Source organism: Dendrobates tinctorius, unplaced genomic scaffold (genome assembly GCF_039654945.1).
Source record: "Dendrobates tinctorius isolate UK_male_01 unplaced genomic scaffold, ASM3965494v1 ptg000154l, whole genome shotgun sequence".
Taxonomy (NCBI): Eukaryota; Metazoa; Chordata; class Amphibia; order Anura; family Dendrobatidae; genus Dendrobates; species Dendrobates tinctorius.
The window spans coordinates 2454410-2475930 of NW_027361821.1; the positions used below are offsets into that span (position 1 = coordinate 2454410).

At 44.4% G+C, this 21521-nt stretch overlaps 1 protein-coding gene across 2 annotated transcripts in view; it reads right to left on the reverse strand.

The window, feature by feature from the left end:
* The window catches only part of MTMR8 (myotubularin related protein 8), an 84109-nt gene that overhangs the window by 40538 nt on the left and 22050 nt on the right, over positions 1-21521 (reverse strand). For both annotated transcript variants that reach the window (XM_073547569.1, XM_073547568.1), the window contains exons 5-7: positions 17091-17219; positions 14048-14182; positions 10925-11057 (exon numbers count right to left, since the gene is read on the reverse strand). In XM_073547569.1, coding sequence (XP_073403670.1) covers positions 10925-11057; positions 14048-14182; positions 17091-17219 — 397 coding nt within the window. The remainder of the gene's footprint in view (positions 1-10924; positions 11058-14047; positions 14183-17090; positions 17220-21521) is intronic.

A 21521-nucleotide genomic window follows, 5' to 3' on the forward strand; every position in this document is an offset into this window, starting at 1 on the left:
CTGCTTCCCAGGCTCCTTTTAGGAATGTATCCGCTTTTTTATCCATAGGGTCTTTCAGTGTCCCCATGTCCTCGAACGGCAGAGAAAAATTTTTTCGAGGCTTTTGCTATGGCTACATCCACTTTCGGTGCTTTGTCCCAAAACGAGCAGCTTGGCTCCTCAAAGGGGTATTTCCTTTTTTGGTGCTAGGAGGCCCTTTTTCTCTGGCCTTTTCCACTCCCTCTATATGAGCGCCTGGATTTTATCGTTCATGGGAAAAAACCTCCTCTTCTTCTGCTCCAACCCACTAAACATGGCATCCTGGATGGTTCTTTTAGGCCTGGTGTCTACTAGCCCCATAGTGGTTCTGATAGCCTTTATTAAGTTATCCGTCTCTTCTACAGGGAAGCAGCTGCGACCTTCATCCGCAGAGGACGAGGAGCCTGGATGACGGGCTGTGTCTGATGAAGAAATCCTCTCTCCCTTTCACTAGGATCTGACTTGGGTTCCTTTCTTTTGGGTTTCTTATGCTTTTTGCTTTTTTCCCCTGGAGGGTTTTGACGGTGTTCTCTACCTGGTAGGCAATTAGGGCTCTAAGGTCAGAAGCGAACCCTGGGGATTCCTTGCATATTGTATGTTCAATGCAGGACTGGCAGAGCCTTTTTCCCCATGCCGTGGGGAGCTCCTCCTTACAAAGTGGGCATATCTTGTGGTTGGGACTTCTGTGTGCACTTCTTCCCCTATAAGAGGAGGACAGGCCCTAATTACAGTATATACGTTCACGTAGTCCACTTACCCGCCAGACCAAAGAAGGATGCCGAATCAGACGTGGGCCCCGGATCTGCACGCGGCTTGTCCTTTGGGACCCCTGCCCCCCCGGACTCCTTGCTGCGTCGGGACTCCGAACGACTGCTCCTTGGTCTCCTTACGGTGCTGCAGCGGTGACTTCCGTGGCTGCTGCTGGTGTCATGTGTCTGAGGACGAGTCCAACAGCTGCTGCTCTTCTGGCTCGGTGCTCATGGCTCCAGGTGTCTGGCTGCGTTATGCACCCTGAGCACTTTTAAGCCAAGTGAGGGCAAGTTTCCAAAAAAATTTTTTTTGTTGCACCTGGCCAACTGGTTTGCGGCGTGTGACGTCGCAATCTCCGCCCCACACACCACCGTCGCTCCCAGTGGTGCATTGCGTGGGCGGCGGCGTCTCCTCCTGCCCGTGTGTGACGTCACACGCTCTGCCGGCGCACGTAGGGGGATACCTGCGCCCGCTGGCGCTCTCCCACCCCGGTAACTGCTCCGGCCCAGGGCCGCTTCCGGCCGTCATGGAGGACGCCATCCTGAGGGAGAACGGATCTTCTTGCTGTCGTCTCTCCCCCCCGCACACCCCTGGAGGCCCGCTGACCCCAGCGGTGGCGCCTCGGGTAAACGCCCCAGCTGGGACAGGGGGCTCCCGCTGCCATCCTCCAGACTGGTCGGCCCCAGCATCTGGTAAGTCGGTTCCTTATGGGGACAGGAAACCAACTGATGCGGGAGAGAGGTACCGCCTTTTTATCGGTAGGTTTCCTGTCCCCGTGGGGTGAATCCCCTCTCTCTCCGTGGTGGGGAAGGAGAAAGAAGCGTCTACTACAAAGTCCGCTGCGTGAATTATCTGCCTGGCGACAGTGGTTGCCTCCGGAGGAAGATTGGTGCCCTGGAAGGAAGTAATCAAGACTTCTGCCCAAGCGGCCATTGCCTTAGTGACCCAAACTGCCGTGAACGATGGAAAAAGCGCTGCTCCTGAAGTTTCAAAAAAACTGAATGGGCAAGGTAGTCAATTTGACGATCGGAGGGGTTTCTGACTGAGGAACCCTCAAACAGATAGGAGCGTTTTAGAAGCAAGACGCGATACAGGACGGTCCACCGAAGTGGACTGTAACCAATCTTTCATTAGGTCTGGAGCAAAAGGGTATTTAGCCTGAGTAAACTTTTGCCCTGTGAACCGCTTATGTGGCCGATCCCTACGTTTCTGGACAATTTCCTTAAACACTGGATGGCTGGTAAATAACCTGCGCACACGCTTGGTTTTCTTAAATGAGATAGGGTGTACTGGAGCCTGATTTGACTGATGGACTGTTGACTGATTATATAAGAGAATCAAGCGACTCTTGATCAGTTGGGGGGATTCTGAGGGGCTGACGTGTCAGATTCGAATTCAGAGTCGTGCTCGCTGTGAACCTCAGGAGAGGGAGAGCGAGAGACAGGAGTCGCCGATGCTGAGGCACGAACGTGACGAGGGGACGAGTCATGGGCCCGCTTTCTAGAGACTTAACCATCCCTTGAACGAGTATGGCCCCTGCTGATGTATGGTTCCCGGCCGACACCAGAGCCCTCCTCGGGAGGCAAGGACACTTTCTGACTTAAAAAGAGTCCTCCCGGAAGGAGAATATGGCCTGGGTCTGAGACTCCACCGACCGTGACAGGGACGCAGCCCACCCAGGTGGTACACACGGTAAAAAACGCAGTGTGCTTCTTAGCAGCCCGTTTAGCCTCCTTAGATTGAGACATAGCGCTCCTGAAGGGTTAACGGCAGAGTCTGTCTGCAGCTGCTGGGAATGTGCCGGGAAGGGGTTAAGCTTTAATCTGAGGGCAGATGCAGCTTACCCATGGTCCTGTGCTGTGTCCCCCGGGGAGAAAGCGGTGGCACTGTAGTGTCACCCAGTATCCGGCTGTCCAGAGCAGGCATAGCGCTCCTGAAAGGGTTAACGGCAGCTGAGGTAAAAGACATGGCCCCCGAGATTAGAATTGCGGTCTCGTAAGGAATGAGAGGCGCCAAGGAGGGGGCGGTGACGTTAGCACGGGCGGCGCTACTCAAATTGAGGCCTAGTAGGCCGGAAAAGCCGGGGACTAAATTTTTGGCCTACCCGTGGTAGGCGCCGGGGGCAGGGAGGGGGCGGCGCTATTCAAATTGCGCCGCTGACACTAAGTCAGCGCTTCTCCCGGGGACAAGGACCCGACTCCATACCTCCACTCCTGTGCTCAGGCAGGTCGCGCTATCCGGGGTTTCCAGCTGCAGGTGTCTCATCCTCCGGGCGATGTAGCAGAGCTGGAGGAGGTCTTAAAGGGGTATTGCTCAATCGATCCACCCTGTGGCAGGGGGATGGAGAGCTCTGGGGGTGATTCAGGGCATCCGAAAAGCACTGCTCAAGTCTTCTCCATGCACTCCTGTGCTTCGTCCTGTTGCGCTTGCCCTTGTATCCGTGGGGTACCGACCGCAAGGGAACCATCGTCAGAGGAATCAGCCCCATTCATCGCAGGAAAGTGTACGGGGAGGTATACTCCGCGTGCTTGCCTGTTGATGGTTCGGGGGAGAGCGGGCCGTAGAAAGGAACCGTCGCCCCCTTCACTCTTAATTAAAAAATTTACAGAAAATTCAAAAAATAAAATAAAAACGGTGGGGTCTGAAACCAGACCCAAGTGCCTCCTATAGACATTAAGCAAGAACTGGAGAAATCTCAGCCCGCGAGAGGGTGTATACTGCAGGGGAGGAGCTAACTTTTTTCTGTTTTTTTTAGGTCCTCCTAGTGGCCAGTAGCATAACACCCACTGTCTGTGTCCCCGAATGAGGCGTAGGAGAAAACTATTTTATATAAAAAATTATTTTTGCATCGCTTTATTCTGCAAGCTATAACACTGGTCAACAGCATTTTTGGTGCCAAAGATATTTCATCGAATTTAGGGTATTTTTGGGGTGCTGATTCTGAATATGTCATCAGTTTTGCCAGATTGGCTCAAGTTTTTGAGATTTTTGGTATCTTATTTATAGCACTTGTTGGTAAATGCGACGCATCATCTCATTAATTTCTTTGGATTAGTACTTGAACTGAGCAGTTCTCAATATAGTTTTGTGTTAATTAGTGTTCTAAAAGTTTGTTCATAGCTTGATTTTTGCACTAACTTTATGTTGTTGTCTGTTTTCCAGTGAAAAGCATGAACTCATCATGAAGAAGTTGTCTTAACGATCCAGACTCATTCTGTTACATTTGTGGTGAATACACACTGCCAAAACATAGAAGAAACATAACAGACTTCGTAAAAAAAGTGTATTTTGCCTATTTTGGGGTTATGCTTGGGGACCAAGACAAGTTTTGGGCACCACACATAGTGTGCAAAGCATGTATCGAATTATTACGAAAATGGAGCAAAGGACAAAGAAAAAGCTTCAAATTTGGTGTTCCAATGGTGTGGAGAGAGCCAAAAAATCATCATGATGACTGTTATTTCTGTGCAGTGCAAGTGCAAGGATTCAATAAGCATAAGAAACGAAAATGGGAGTAACATGGAATCTGCAAGAAGGCCTGTCCCTCATTGTGAAGATGTGCCTGTACCTGTGTTTACCATAAATAACAGTCATCATGATGATTTTTTGGCTCTCTCCACACCATTGGAACACCAAATTTGAAGCTTTTTCTTTGTCCTTTGCTCCATTTTCGTAATAATTCGATACATGCTTTGCACACTATGTGTGGTGCCCAAAACTTGTCTTGGTCCCCAAGCATAACCCCAAAATAGGCAAAATACACTTTTTTTACGAAGTGTGTTATGTTTCTTCTATGTTTTGGCAGTGTATATTCACCACAAATGTAACAGAATGAGTCTGGATCGTTAAGACAACTTCTTCATGATGAGTTCATGCTTTTCACTGGAAAACAGACAACAACATAAAGTTAGTGCAAAAATCAAGCTATGAACAAACTTTTAGAACACTAATTAACACAAAACTATATTGAGAACTGCTCAGTTCAAGTACTAATCCAAAGAAATTAATGAGATGATGCGTCGCATTTACCAACAAGTGCTATAAATAAGATACCAAAAATCTCAAAAACTTGAGCCAATCTGGCAAAACTGATGACATATTCAGAATCAGCACCCCAAAAATACCCCAAATTCATTAAAATATTTTGGACACCAGAAAAAAAAATTTTTTTCGTTGACCTGTGTAATTTATTTTTTTGCTGATGACGCTGTATGGCGGCTCGTTTTTTGCGTACAAGATGACGTTTTCAGCGGTACCATGTTTATTTATATACGTCTTTTTGATAGCGTGTTATTGCACTTTTTGTTCGGCGGTATGATAAAGCATTTGTTTTTTTTGCCTTTTTTTAAGGGGTTCGTTCACTAAAGGGGTTAACTAGTAGGACATTTTTATAGGGCGGGTCATTACAGACGCGGCGATACTAAATAGGTGTATTTTTATTGTTTTTTATTTACAAAAAAAAAAAAAAAGAAGAATTTATTGGGGAAATTTTTTATTTATTTAGGATTTTTTTTAAAAAATTTACATATGATTTTTTAAATTTTTTTATTGTATTGTCCCGGTGTGGGACAATATAATAAAGTGTCAGATCGGCGATCTGCAGGCACTGAGGAAGCCGCCTCCCTGCACGACCCCGAAGGCCCCCACGGCCATACTGGATCCGGGGGCCTGCAGGAGAGGAGGCCCTCGGAACAGAGCGATCACATCGCACTGTTCTGAGGGTCCAGGGAAGCACGCAGGGAGCCTCCTTCCTGCGTGTTTCTTCTCTGTGCCCCCGGTACACTGCTATCATGTTTGATCGCAGTGTGCCGGGGGGGTGGTCCGTGACTGCGTGAGCGCCACTGCTCGCCATGACTTACTATCCCATCCCTGGTCATACACGGGTACCGTGGACGGGATAGTAAGTCAGATGGCAGAAAGGGGTTAAAACAGTGTTACCGTATATTTCTGTGCAGCAGACCTCTCAATGAACGATCTACGACATTAGGCTCCCAGTAATTTCCATAGGTGACAGAACGGAAGTCCTCACGATATCTGCAGTAGAGTCAGGGATGGTGGCTGTAACTGCTATAATCCTAATAATGGCCAAATAAGGACCGACACATTACAACACCAGCATCAGCATACTTCCATATGGGGGCAGGAGTCTGACATCTGCTTGTGTTCACACTAATGTGCTTTAGATTGAGTTTTTCAGCAGTCACTACACAATGTACGGAGCCGTGCCGTTCAGCTCCATAAGCTGTTAACACACAACTGTCGACAGATGATAACAGCTGAACATCGAGAGCACCGACGGGGTTTGTCCACACCGATTTGATATGCCATCAATAGTGGACAACCAATTTCGAGAGGGACCTTTCCTGGTTTTGAACATGTTCAATCCATTGTTCTCATGGAAGAGATATGCGTTCAGATGCTGGCAAACAGACATTAGTTTAGACAGTTATGAAAGGTGTATGGCCAACGGGTTACAAAAACAAACAAACTACTTTATATAATATCAATGAGACCTTGTACATAGGGCTATCAATGAGACCGTGTCCATAGGGCCAAGGGGGAGGAGTGGCAGGTGTCCTCAGGTTGGGACAAGGCTATATTCCTCAGGCAGCAATACAACAATATAGCCTTATGGCTTGTGCCGATGCAGGTGAAACTTGTGGCCAATTGCATATTTAATGTTGAGATTGTTTTTTTTCCTTAACCCCTTCACGACCAAGGGTGGTTTGCACGTTAACTCCCGGGCCAATTTTTACAATTCTGACCACTGTCCCTTTATGAGGTCATAACTCTGAAACGCTTCCATGGATCCCGGTGATTCGGACACTGTTTTCTCATGACATATTGTACTTCATGTTAGCGGTAAAATTGCATTCAAATAACTTGCGTTTATTTGTGAAAAAAACGGAAATTTGGCGAAAATTTTGAAAATTTCGCAATTTTCCAACTTTGAATTTTTATGCCCTTAAATCACAGCGATACGGCACACAAAAAACTTAATACATAACATTTCCCACATGTTTACTTTACATCAGCACAATTTTGGAACCAAAATTTTTTTTTGTTAGGAAGTTATAAGGGTTAAAAATTGACCAGCGATTTCTCATTTTTGCAGCACCATTTTATTTTTAGGGACCACATCACATTTGAAGCCACTTTGAGGGGTCTATATGATAGAAAATACCCAAAAGTGACACGATTCTAAAAACTGCACCCCTTAAGGTGCTCAAAACCACATTCAAGAAGTTTATTAACCCTTTAGGTGCGTCACAGGAATTTTTTGAATATTTAAAAAAAAAAATGAACATTTAACTTTTTTTCACAAAAAAAATACTTCCGGTTCAATTTTCTTTATTTTACCAAGGGTAACAGGAGAAATTGGACTGCAAAAGTTATTGTGCAATTTGTCCTGAGTACGCTGATACCTGATATGTGGGGGGGAACCACTGTTTCGGCGCATGGCAGACCTCAGTAGGGAAGGAGCGCCGTTTGACTTTTCAATGCAAAATTCGCTGGAATTCAGATCGGACGCCATGTCGCGTTTGGAGAGCCCCTGATGTACCTAAACAGTGGAAACCCCCCCCCCAAGTGACCTCATTTTGGAAACTAGACCCCCCAAGGAACTTATCTAGATATGTGGTGAGAACTTTGAACCCACAAGGGCTTCACAGAAGTTTATAACGTACAGCGGTACAATTAAAAAATCATATTTTTTCCACAAAAACGATCTTTTCACCCCTATTTTTATTTTTCCAAGGGTAACAGGACCCTAAAAGTTATTGTGCAATTTGTCCTGAGTACGCTGATATCCCATATGTGGGTGTAAATGACTATTTGGGCGCATAGCAGAGCTCGGAAGGGAAGCAGCGTCATTTGACGTTTTTGGCTAGAATTGAGATCGGACACCATGTCACGATTGGAAAACCCCTGATGTACCAAAACAGTGGAAACCCCCCACAAATGACACCATTTTGGAATATAGACCCCCCCAAGGAACTTATCTAGATGTGTGGTGAGCACTTTGAACCCCCCCCGTGCTTCACAGAAGTTTATAACGCCCGGGCGTGAAGATAAAAAAATCGTATTTTTTCCACAAACATCATCTTTTAGTCCCCATTTTTTTTATTTTCCCAAGGGTAACAGGAGAAATTGGACCCCAAAAGTTGTTGTCCTGAGTACACTGACACCCCATATGTGGGAGAAAACTACTGTATGGGGACACGTCAAGGCTCGGAAGGGAAGTAGTGACGTTTTGGAATGCAGACTTTGATGGAATGGTCTGCGGGTGTCATGTTGCCTTTGGAGAGCCCCTAATGTACCTAAACAGTGGAAACCCCCCACAAATGACCCCATTTTGGAAACTAGACCCCCTAAGGAACTTATCTAGATGTGTGGTGAGCACTTTGAACCCCCAAGGGCTTCACAGAAGTTTATAATGCCCAGGCATGAAAATAAAAATATCGTATTTTTTCCACAAACATGATCAATTAGTCTCCAATTTTTTTATTTTCCCAAGGGTAACAGGAGAAATTGGATGCCAAAAGTTGTTGTCCAATTTGTCCTGAGTACGCTGATACCTCATATGTGGGAGAAAGCTACTGTATGGGCACACGTCGGGGCTCGGAAGGGAAGTAGTGACGTTTTGGAACGCAGACTTTGATGGAATGGTCTGTGGGTGTCATGTTGCTTTTGGAGAGCCCCTGATGTACCTAAACAGTGGAAACCCCCCACAAGTGACCCCATTTTGGAAACTAGACCCTCTAATGAACTTATCTAGATGTGTGGTGAGCACTTTGAACCCCCCAGTGCTTCACAGAAGTTTATAACGACCGGGCGTGAAAATAAAAATATCGTATTTTTTCAACAAACATCACCTTTTAGTCCCCATTTTTTTTTATTTTCCCAAGGGTAACAGGAGAAATTGGACCCCAAAAGTTGTTGTCCAATTTGTCCTGAGCACGCTGATACCTCATATGTGGGAGAAAACTACTGTATGGGCACACGACAGGGCTCGGAAGGGAAGTAGTGACGTTTTGGAACGCAGACTTTGATGGATTGGTCTGCGGGTGTCATGTGCGTTTGGAGAGCCCCTGATGTACCTAAACTAATGAAACTGCCCACAAGTGACCCCATTTTGGAAACTAGACCCCCCATGGAACTTATCTAGATGTGTGGTGAGCACTTTGAACCCCCAAGTGCTTCACAGAAGTTTATAACGCCTGGGCGTGAAAATAAAAAAATCATTTTTTTCCCGCAAAAATGATATTTTTGCCCCCAATTTTTTATTTTCCTAAGGGTAACAGGAGAAATTGGACCCCAAAAGTTGTTTTGTAATTTGTCCTGAGTAGGCTGATACCCCATATGTGGGGGTAAAACACTGTTTGGGCGCATGGCAGAGCTTGGAAGGGAAGGAGCACCATTTGACTTTTTCAACGCAGAATTGGCTGGAATTGAGATCAGACGCCATGTTGCCTTTGGAGAGCACCTGATGTGCCCAAACAGTGGAAACCCCCCAATTATAACTCCAACCCTAACCCCAACACACCCCTAACCCTAATCTGAGCCCTAGCCCTAACCCTAGCCCTAACCCTAACGGGAAAATGGAAATAGATACATTTTCTTTTAGTTTTATTATTTTTCCCCTAACTAAGGGGGTGATAACGGGGGGTTTGATTTACTATTTATGGCGGTTTTTATGTTTGGCGGCTGTCAGACGCTAAAAGACGCTTTTTATTGTAAAAATAGTTTTTGCATCACCACATATTGTGAGATATAATTTTTCCATATTTTGACCCACCGAGTCATGTGAGGTCTTATTTTTTGCGGGACGAGTTGACGTTTTCATTGGTACCATTTTCGGGCACGTGACATTTTTTGATCGCTTTTTATTCTGATTTTTGGGACGCAGAATGAACAAAAACCAGCGTTTCATGAATTTCTTTTGGGGGGTGCGTTTACACCGTTCCGCGTGCGGTAAAATTGATAAAGCGTTTTTATTCTTCGGGTCAGTATGGTTACAGCAATACCTCATTTAGGTCTTTTTTTATGTTTTGTCGGTTTTTTGCAATGAAAACAATTTTATATAAAAAATAATTATTTTTGTATCGCTTTATTCTGCAAGCTATAACTTTTATTTTTTTGCGGATGACGCTGTATGGCGGCTCGTTTTTTGCAGGACAAGATGACGTTTTCAGCGGTACCATGGATATTTATTTGCGTCTTTTTGATCGCGCGTTATTGCACTTTGTTCGGTGGTATGATAATAAATCATTTTTTGCTTCGTTTTTTATTTTTTAAGGGGTTCGCTAAAGGGGTTAACTAATGGGACAGTTTTATAGGGCGGGTCGCTACGGACGTGGCAATACCAAATATGTGTACTTTTATTGTTTTGTTTTTTTTATTTTGAAAAAATGGATTTATTGGGGAACATTTTTTTTTACCAATTTATTTAGCGATTTTTTTAAAATTATTTTTAACACTTTTTTTTTTTTTACTTTATTACCTTGTCCCAGGTGGGACATCACTGTCCTGTGACAGATCGCTGATCTGTCACATCACAGATCACTGTGACAGATCAGCAATCTGTCACAGGCAGTTCTGCAGACTTCCTCATGCCTGCACTTTGCAGGCAGTGAGGAAGTCAGCTCCCTACAGGCCCCCGTCACCATCTTGGATCCGGGGGCCTGTAGGGAAAGAGACCCCCGCAGCAGCGCTGCACATTGCGCTGCTGTGGGGGGTTCAGGGAAGCAAGGAGGGAGCCCCCTCCCTGCCGATGCTTCCCTTTAACCCCCGGTACACCGCGATCGCGTTTGATCGCGGTGTACAAGGGGTTAACGTGTCGGGGGCGGTCCGTGACCGCCCCTGACACATTGTGCCGGGTGTCAGCTGTGATAATCAGCTGACACCCGGCCGCGATCAGCGGCGCTCACCATGTGGGCGCCGCTGACCGCTGGGACGTAATATTCCGTCCATGGTAATTAGGTCCAGGGTCACATGGACGGAATATTACGTCCATTGTAGGTAAGGGGTTAATTTAGCATTTTTAAGAAATTACATAATAATGTTTATACCAACTGTAGATTTGTATTAATGTGTTTGAATTGTCAAAGACATATTTTCCTGTAGAAATTAAATCATTGGTGAGCAGTGTGCATACCTTCCAATAGCTTCTGCAGACTTCCTCGCATTACATGGATGTTCTCTATGCCAATAAACTGAAAGTGGATGTTGGGGTAGTTGTCTTCATTTTCATAGCCCTTCCCTGCAGCCCTGTTTGCCATGGCATTCAGCTGTTGGGGGAAGTTGAGCAGACTCGTAATTAACACACCACATAACACAATGGTATATAGCGAGAATACACTGCAGTCCCAGAGATCCTGGGACAATGTGCCAATACCACACCAATGTCCACATGAGACTGTTTGCAGATCCACGGACGGCATTTATAGACTTCAATAAGACGTCTAGTGTCAGATGAGCAAAGATTGCGTGCAAGTGGACACAGTATCTACAAAGTCACGCACTATTTCTGTGCTAACTGTGATAAGCTGCTTACATAGTGACTAGTCATTTTTGGGGTAACCTAGTAGTGTTTACATTTTCCTGCAGTGCCACCACAGGGGTATTTAAAGGAAAATCAGTCAGCAGGATTTCTCCCCCAAAATACTTATATGCACATGTAACTAATGTTAGGACAAATCCAGTCATACCTTTAGCTAGACAATCTGTTCCTCCATTACTGAGAAATCTCATTTAAAATTTATATGCAAATTAGGCCGATGTGCTTTGGACACATGGAAGCACTTCCCAAGCATCTGTCTCCCCAACTCTATTCCCAGCACTGCTTTCTCCTGCTTGACTGATGGCTCTGTTCCTTGAAGTCATATTGCATAGAGGCTGTAGATAGAGGAAGAGGCGGCAGTGCTTGGAGGGGAATAGAGCTGGAGTGACACAGGCTTGGGAAATGCTTCATTCTGTAGAAAGCACTTAAGCCTCATTTGCACATGGATTTAAGTTTGGCTTGCTCAGTAACGAAGGAACAGATGGTGTAGCTAAAGGTATAATTGGACTTGTCTTTCCAATAGAACAATGTACATATAACTAGTTTGGGAGGGAAATCATGCTGAGAGATTACCTTCTAGCATTAAGCCCCTGTCACACTAAGCGAGATCGCTAGCGTGATCGCTGCTGTGTCACAAATTTTGTGACGCAACAGCGACCTCAGCAGCGATCTCACTACTACAGTTGAGCGACTTTGGTCGGATCGGGTTTGATGAAACAAAATTTGTTTCAGATGAAACTGGTCCAACTAGGGCAAAAAAAAGGCGGAGTTTTGTCCGAAACCCGACCCCAATGCAAGTCAATGAGAAATAAAAGTCGGCATTGAGCAGATGACAGTCATCCACTCAATGCCGACTTTTATTCCCCATTGACTTGCATTGGGGTCGGGTTTCGGATGAAACTCCGACTTTTTGCCCTTGTCGGACCAGTTTCATCAGAAACAAATTTTGTTTCATGAAACCTGATCCGACCAAAGTCGCTCAACTCTACTCACTACGTTTGACAGGTAGCAGCGACCAGGCCGCTGATGTGAGATCGCTGGTCGTGTCGGAATGTCCTGCACATTGTTTGTTGAGGTCCCGCTGGGTAGCATGTATCGGTATGTTTGACACCTTACCAACGACCTCGTTAGCGACTCAGAAGCGAGACACAGGCGTGGATTCGAGGTTTGAATCGTCAGAGTAACTGCTATGTGACAGGGTCCCAACGACCGCCGACATCGTTACAAAGGTCGCTAGGGGTCGCCGTATCGTTGCTGCGTCGTTGGGAAGATCTGACTGTTTGACATCTCACCAGCGACCACATAGCGCCCCAGCAACGATCCCTACCAGGTCGTATCGTTGTCGGGATCGGTGTAGTGTCACTGAGTGTGACGGGGGCTTTTTCACAGCGCTCATTCAAAATTAATTGCTTCCCTAGGTAACACAGGAACACTTTGTAGTCTGGGCAAAAGATGAGAATCCTGCACATAGTGAATTCTTGCTTAACAGAGGAGGTACTAAGGGGGTATGTAGAAATGTATTAAGAGATATAGATTCTGGCAGCTCTCTCTGGATTGTAAGGGCCAAGCAAGAAGGTGAAATATCTTCACCAAACAGATCTGTAAAATGTAACAAATAAAAACTGCCTTTTACGAGCTCTAAAACCACTATTCCATCATGTGGCCAGGTTATCATGCTCAAACTGGTGAAGGGTTCTATTTAATTTTTAATACAGATTGATAACTATTACTACTGCTGCTACTACTATTATGGAAAAAAAAAAAAATCTGATTTAAACAAATAGGCTACTTTTTGATGTTCATTTACCTTTCAGTATTTTATATACAGGGATGCCTAAGCCACGGATCCCCGCATATTCTATAATTACGCATATGAACTGGGGTTTGTTTAACTAAAACAATCACTTTATAAGAGGTTTCTTTATTTTCATAGTCTTATTGAGATATTTCTGAAATATTGAATAGGCGGGAACGAGTTTACAAGTTTAAAGGGTTTTTTTACTGTCTTTTCTAAATTTGACAGTGAATGAGGATGCTTTTAAGAACAACCGAAAAGGCATATTCACCCTCTGCCCTCTCACTCCACGGACCCAGAACAACTGATGTCAGGGCCATCAATCATGTGAATACTGAGGCCACTGATTGACTGCAGGGTCAGATGAGTGGCAGCGCTGGAGCAAAGGGTGGATTTGAGGGGTACATATACAATGTTTCTCTTAGGGACATCCCACATCCAACTGCTAAATTCTAAAAATGTCAAGAAAGACGTTTTAGTATAGATCTCATTAGTGATCAATTTAACCGATCACTTTGATTTATCAATCCTCATCTACCATCTTACTGCAGGTCAGAAGCTTTCTTCTATTCTACATGCCCATTACAATCTAGTTGTTGGTATAGACATAAGTATAGAATTCACTCAAACTCCCTCTAAAAGAAAATTTTTTGTTGCAGTATGTCCCTGCTCAAAAAAAAAAAAAAAAAAGTCCTGTCAAGTACACTGATGTATACCAGCCTGGCAGAGGTCAAAAGAGCACTCTTCAGGCCTACTCTAGGTGAATAGACCCCAGGGACTTGTCTGGCGTAGAAGTGTAACAATGTGAACAGGGCCTAGAGGTTGGAATTTAATCTTGTAGAAAAAATTTCCTGAAACTATCCAAGACAACAGCGTGCCCCCCCCCCCCCCCCAAACATGATCAAGTCTCTGCATTTTGATACCTTGGGCCTTGTGTCTACCACATACATGAAGGTACTGGCTGGATTGGCTTTGCTGATTATCTCGAGCATCTTCTCATCTTCCTCACAGCGAGTATTAAAGCCTGACAGCGGCTGACTACATCTGCAAATCACAGCCTGGGGACAAAACACAACATGTATATATGTTTCTAACACAATAATGGTGTAGATACATTAATGATGCTATGTTTCCATTTTCTGCTGTCCTTCCATCACTGTAGACAGCAAGGTTCTTTTTCAATTAGGACTTGAAATGACCCCGACTCTCTCTATGGGCCGAAAGTAATGGACCAGTGTCTCTTTCCTTAGCTTACTTATTACATGGTTATGAAGAGTAACTTTGTGGATGCAGCGAGTTCTTCAGGAATGATCTTTGAGCAGACAGTAATGGCAGTCACAAGTTATGGTCTGGTGATTTGTGAGAATGTAATAATGTGACTCTGCGGATGCTGGAGCTACAGGTCATATAAACCTCCTCGTGATCATACACTGGAGGTGCACAGCAGACTACATGTTGTGGTAGACCACAGGCTTTCCACAGTCACTTCTACAGATCTATAGGGGTTTGTGCAGTACCTAAAATTTCAATGCTGGGTGTTAGGATGATGCTGCACCCTGAGAAAGCCGACACCCAGCAGGAACCGTGCACACGTCTATGATACCCGACAGGCATCAGACTTGTTCCAGAAGCTTTCCCGCCCTGCTTGCAGAAGTGTCCCTATGAGTCTGATTTGGAAAATAAGGGTTCTATAGATAATATCTTCATTAATTGGTCATATTTAGAGAGATTATCCGGGAGCTTATTTTTTAATATGGAATAAGGACTTCCTAGCAGGCAGTTGCAGTCTACCTGCCTGTTCGGACCTTTGATGATCTCTCCTGGCTCAGAGCAGTCACAGACCGCTACTGTTGGATGTTCTCCCACAAGCTGTGATGTCAGCTTCATGGAGCACTTCTCTCTCCTGCTCTGTTGACTCGTTGATTGACAGCCCGATCCCCGCTGTGTTAGGCTGAACTGACTGTCAATCAACATGATGTCAGCAGTGACGCCATGTTGACAGAGCAGAGCGGGAGAGAAGGACCTGTTCTGTTGACTTCACAGGAAGTAGGAGCATTGCTGGCAGAAGTGGTCTCTGACCCAGAAAACATCATCGCCTGGCTGAACAGGCAGGTAGTTAAAAATCATCTGCCAATAACGGATTAGTCCGGAAGAGGGGAAAAAAAAAAAAAAAAAAAAAAAAGGCCCAGATAGCCCCTTTAAAAGCGAGTCAACTTCCAGAGGTTTTTTTTTGCTGCACGATTTTGTTTTAAATTATATATGTATATTCCACAAATGTTGCCAGCACTCCAAAATCATTTGGAGAGAAAACATATCCAAACTCGTCAAATGGGCTGATTAATTTTTATAAAAGACGATTTGGTGATGACCCTGCCCTCATTTTTGCATGGAAAGTTAGGTTTATATTTTTCCATATATTACACACTGCATATGTTCTTGCAATGTAAATACTATATTTTGGTTAGCAATATAAAGCGCACACGTAGTACTCTAGGGCTCCTTTTACACAGGGAAAATTATTTGACCTTATTGTGTGTTGATCAATGATACAGAAAGTCAATACAGGAAAGATATATATCTTTGTACTGTGTTAGCCAGTAGATAGAAAAATATTTAGAATTGAGAGTCCTCAGTGGTTGATACCTTTTAATGGCTAAAGGTACTGTCACACTTCGCAATGCACCAGCGATCCCGACCAGCGATATGACGCGGCCAGGATCGCTGGTGCATCGCTAAGCGGTCGCTAGTGAGCTGCCACACAGGCAGATCTCACCAGCGACATAGCAGGGGTCAGGGGTCGCTACTTACCTGTCAGACGAGGCGATCCTGATGTCCTCTCGCCCGCGTCCATGCGTCGCTCGTCTCCACAGCAGGAAGCTGATGACGAGAAACGGCCCAGGACGTTCTTGCGCGATCAGCGATAACCAGTGGGAGAGCCGTCGGTGCTAAGTATCAGACATAGCGATATCGCTAGCAATATCGCTGCTACGTCACAAAAAACAGTGACGTTACAGCGATATCGCTTAGTGTGACAGTCCCTTTACTGAAAAGATGGTAACACATTGCAAGCTTTCGAGACTACTCAGATCTCTTCATCAGGCTAGACTAATGCAAAATCTGAAGAATCACATTTATACGCAAACAGCACAGAAATAACGTAATAGATAAGACAAGTGATGTGAAACAGAATTGTCATTATGGGGGAGGGATAAACAAAGGAGTCTGCATGTTTTATTGTCCTCTGATTGGGGTCTGGTTCAGTGTTGTGTGATGCCCCCAGAAGGTCTGAAGAGCAAATTCCTTAATTGATGTAAAAAGTCATAAATCCATGCGACACATTCATTCCTGCACCGAGTGTGTCAAAAGTTGTCATAAATTTATACTCCCAGACCCCAATCAGAGGACAATAAAACTTTCACACTCCTTATCTATGAACTGGTCCAATATTTATGTTTCTCCCTCTCCCATAATGACAATTCTGCTTCACGTCACTTGTTTTATAAATAGGTGATTCTTCAGATTTTGTATTAGTTCAGCCTGATGAAGAGACCTGAGTAGTCTCGAAAGCTTGCAATCTGTGACCATCTTTTCATTTAGCCATTAAAAGGTATCAACCACTGAAGACTCAATTCTAAATACTTTTCTACAGAAACTCAATAGACACTTGTATACTCGCCCTTTAACTATTCAATAACTGGGAGTTTGTTCTTAAACATTTGCTATTCCTGGCAGTCCACTCAGCCAATTATCTGACCTGCGAGGGGTTACTTATTTTTAAGGAGAACACGTGCACGGTAATATCCTTGAAATGAAGGTTCTGCTATATATTGGAACATATTACTAGCTGGCAGAGAATATCAGATGACATCAGTTTCCTGTTTTTTGTGATCAGGATATCTACGCTAACTTTTCTAAGTGGTAGCCCACATAATAAGGGAGTCGGTGTTTGTACGGCATGTGACTCACATTGTTGTCTCTGTAATAGTATGATAGTACGGGGAACCGCTCCCTGCTCCTGAACTTTGAGCTTCCAATAATTGTGGATTCAGAGGCTTCTTTAGGTACAACCAGACAAGTTGGGTAGGTACTGCACACCTGTAAAGAGGGGAACATATTGTAAGTGCACAGACATCTCACACTTATCACACGTACTTGATTGAATTTTACTTTTAACCCCACCTTGCAAATGGATTTAACTGTGTATCCTAAACTGAGGTGACCATGTATGGGGAGGGCTCAGGAGTTCCTCCACACACGGCTGATGCTGGATATATAACATAGCCAGCATCTGTGCCAAACAGCCACAAAACTTAACTTTTATGGATGTGGTCATATCAAATCTATTCTTTTATAGCTTTATTTAATTTCATACTGGAAAAGATGGACTATTCTCCCAAAAGATATGAAGCTGTGATCCTCTGACCACGTTCCAAATACTGCAGAAGCCCCCTGAATAACATGGTAGCCCACTGCCGTCGCATGGTTGTATGTTGCTAATCACTTCTGTCAAATCGCTAACAGCTGATTTAAAAGAGGTTAAAGACGCACTCCTCCTCCCAGCAAAGTTTTATCCTCTCAATACATTGCAGTCATATTATATAACACTGTGTACTTACAATTGCTCATTTTGCCTTTCTACTCAGATAAATCTACTATTTTGTATGTAGAAACAGGAAGTCTCTTGTTCCTGCATTTATCATCCCCCTCCTCACCTCCTGTCCCAGCTGCTGCCTCCTCCCCTCACCAGGGACTTTTACAGTGATGACTCATGCAGGAAAAATTGACCTCCTGTTTCGACAGAGCTTAGAAGGATTCACATAGTCAGTTTTTAATCACATGATGTCATAGACCTAATGGAAAAGAGAAGAATTAGCTGGGTAGAAAGACAAAATGAGCAATTGTAAGTACACAGAGCTATATAATATGACTGCAAGATATTAAGAGGGTGTGCATCTTTAATGAAGTGTATAGACACGTAACTCCTTTTTCTTATGTAACACCATCACATTCCGCAGCACTTAACAGAAATTACCATCGCTGTACCCACTGAAGCTCACCATCTAAATTCACTATCAGTATGTTTTTGGAGTGTGGGAAGAAACTGGAATAAAACCACATGATCGCGAGGAGAACATACAGACTACTTGCACAAGTTGTCCTTAGTGGGAATCTACGACTTCAGCACAGCAAGGCTACAGTGCTAACCACAGACACCGTGCTGCCTTACCCCTAAAGGATATGTAGGGATTAAAAAAATATGAGGGCTGTGTAATTTCAACGTGCCTATTATGAAAAAGGGAGATCGGGCCACCACTATGCTGTCTGCCAGCAGATAATTGCCCTCCCATGCAGAACACATACATTCTTGCCTTGAGTTTGCGTACATGTGAATGAAGAGGTAGGAAGGTCGACAGCCATCTAAAATGAATGTCCAGCTTAAAGAGTAACAGTTATACAGTTATTTCAATTTTAATTTCAAAAATCAATAGTATGTGTGAAAACAAGAAACTTTATAATATATGTCAGAGAAATCTTCATCTTTCTCTGCCAGGACTGATAACTCCAAAAAAAAAAAAATAATCTCATTTCACAGGTAAAATCTGTATTCATTGAAGACAGACTGTCCAATTACACAGAAAGGAGAAGACAGTTACTACAGAAAACAAAATGAACCTAAAAAGAACCAAAATATCATAAAAAGTGAAAACAAAGTGGAAAAAAATTCTTTAAAATTAAGAAAAAAAAGTGACACCACAAAAAGCAAGGAAGCAAATAGAACAATAAATATCTATAAACGTTATACTGGTAAGAGGGTAGCTATACCACTAAGGAGGCTAATGGGCGAAACAATACAGAGACAGATGTCAGAATCAACATGTGTATAATACAAAAGGTAAACTACTATACATCCAGAAATCCAAAATATCAAATACATAGAAAATCACAAATAGTATAGTAATGTACTGACTTATGTCGTCACCCATAGATAAAATCAAAGATTAAGTTAGCAAATAGTGGAGATCTTCATGAGTATGCAAATATCCACAGCTCCTGTGGTGCCGAGCATGGAGAATCGGGTCTGCCTTAAAGGTCTTACTCATTTAAAGAGAACCTGTCCCCATAATGCTGTTTATCTGCAGGTTTAACAGCGTTACGATGCTGTCCGATGCCTGCACGCAGCAGGGAGAAAAGTATTAAGTTACGTACCGGTAACGGTATTTTTCGGAAGCCCATGACAGCACCACAAGAGAGGTGATCCGCCCTTTAGGAACAGGAAACCTACAGATACAAAAGGGCGGCACCTCTCCCACGCATCAGTTGGATTACAGAGCTTGAGAGGCTACCATGGTTAGTACACAACATATAATATATACAACCTATCTACCCTATTTACCAGAAATATTTTATACCATCTCCCACATACAGTAAACTGTGGACAATCTTCTAAAGGAGTGCACCCCTATATGTGAACAAGGGAGGGAACTAAGGGTGCTGTCATGGGCTTCCGAAAAATACCGTTACCGGTACGTAACTTAATACTTTATTCGGACTCCCATGACAGCACCACGAGAGAATTACAGAGATGTAAACTAACTTAGGGAGGGACTACAGCCTGCAGCACCCTTAGCCCAAAGGTGAGATCTGAGGAGGCACCCATGTCTAACCGGTAGTGGTTAAAAAAGGTGGAAGGAGATGACCAGGTGGCCGCCTTACATATCTGATCAATTGACACTCCAGATCTTTCTGCCCAAGATGATGCCATGGCACGAGTGGAATGCGCCCTCAGGTTCTGCGGAGCCGGACCTCCACCTGCTGTGTAGGCAAGAGAGATAGCCTCCCTAATCCACCTTGCTAATGTGCGTTTCGATACCCTACAACCTTTCCTGGGACCTTGGAAGGATAGGAATAATGCATTCTCCTTCTTCCAAGGATCCGTGGCTGCTAAATATTTAAGTAAGCATCTCCTAATATCTAATGCCTGAAGTTTTTGCTCCTTAGGGTTGGTCGGATTAGGGAGGAAGGAAGGCAGAACTATCTCTTGTGTCCTGTGAAATTGTGATGCTACCTTGGGAAGGTATGCTGGATCTGGCCTTAGGATTACTCTATCCTGTAAGAACTCTGTGTAAGGGGGCAATCTGGAAAGTGCCTGTATGTCGCTCACTCTACGTGCGGATGTTATCGCTACTAGAAATGCTGCCTTAAGAGATATAATCTTTAATGAGGCAGAATCCAAAGGTTCAAACGGACTCTCTGTCATGGCTGTAAGGACTAAGTTTAAGTCCCAAGGCACACATCTGTCTTTGTGTATGGGTCTCGATCTAGCCGCTGCTTTGATGAACCTTGCTACCCAATAGTTATTGGCAATATCACATGCAAACAAGGCTCCTAAGGCTGAAACCTGTACTTTTAATGTACTTGTGGAGAGACCCAATTCGAGACCCCTCTGGAGAAACTCCAGAATATGTTCCGTGGGAATTCCGTCTCTGACATCAAACTGAAAGGTGGACAGGAATCGCTTCCAGGTCCTAGCATAAATGTTAGTGGTAGTTAGTTTTCTGCTTTTTAGGAGGGTATCAATTAAATTCTTGGAGAACCCTCTATCCTTTAATAGTGTCCTCTCAAACACCACGCCGTCAAATGGAGTCCCGCTACTTGCGGGTGGCTGACTGGCCCCTGGTAGAGGAGATCCGGAAGGTTTGGCAGTACCCAGGGATCGCATACCGACATGGTCCTCAACCATGCGAACCAGGTCCTCCTGGGCCAAAAGGGGGCAATTAATATGACTCTTGCCCGATCTTCCCTGATCTTCCTCACTACCAGAGGTAGAAGATTTAATGGTGGGAAGGCGTATGCCAGAGAAAAGTTCCATCTTATCAGGAGGGCATCCACTGCCAGTGGATTTTCCCTGGGATTCAGAGAGCAGAACGATTTTTCTTTTCTGTTTTCTCTGGTGGCAAAGAGGTCTACCTCTGGCTGACCCCATCTGCTGACAATCTGGTGGTAAATATCCCTGTTCAAAGCCCATTCTCCTTGCTTTAGAGCCTTGCGGCTTAGAAAGTCTGCCTTCACGTTGTCTTTTCCTTTGATGTGGAGGGCTGTTAAAGATAGAAAACTTTCCTCTGCTATCTGAAGGAGACGTTCTGTTATCCGCATCAGGGCGTCGGAGCGGGTTCCACCTTGGTGGTTGACATATGCTACCGCTACCTGGTTGTCCGAGAGTATCCTCACGTGATGGCCCTGTAGGTACATAATGAGTTTTTTGACTGCCCGCTCTATCGCCAATAGCTCTCTCTGGTTGGATGAGATCTCAGCATCAGAATCCCAATGTCCCTGTACCACTATGTTCCCCATATGGGCCCCCCAACCGAAGGGACTAGCGTCTGTGGTTATAATACG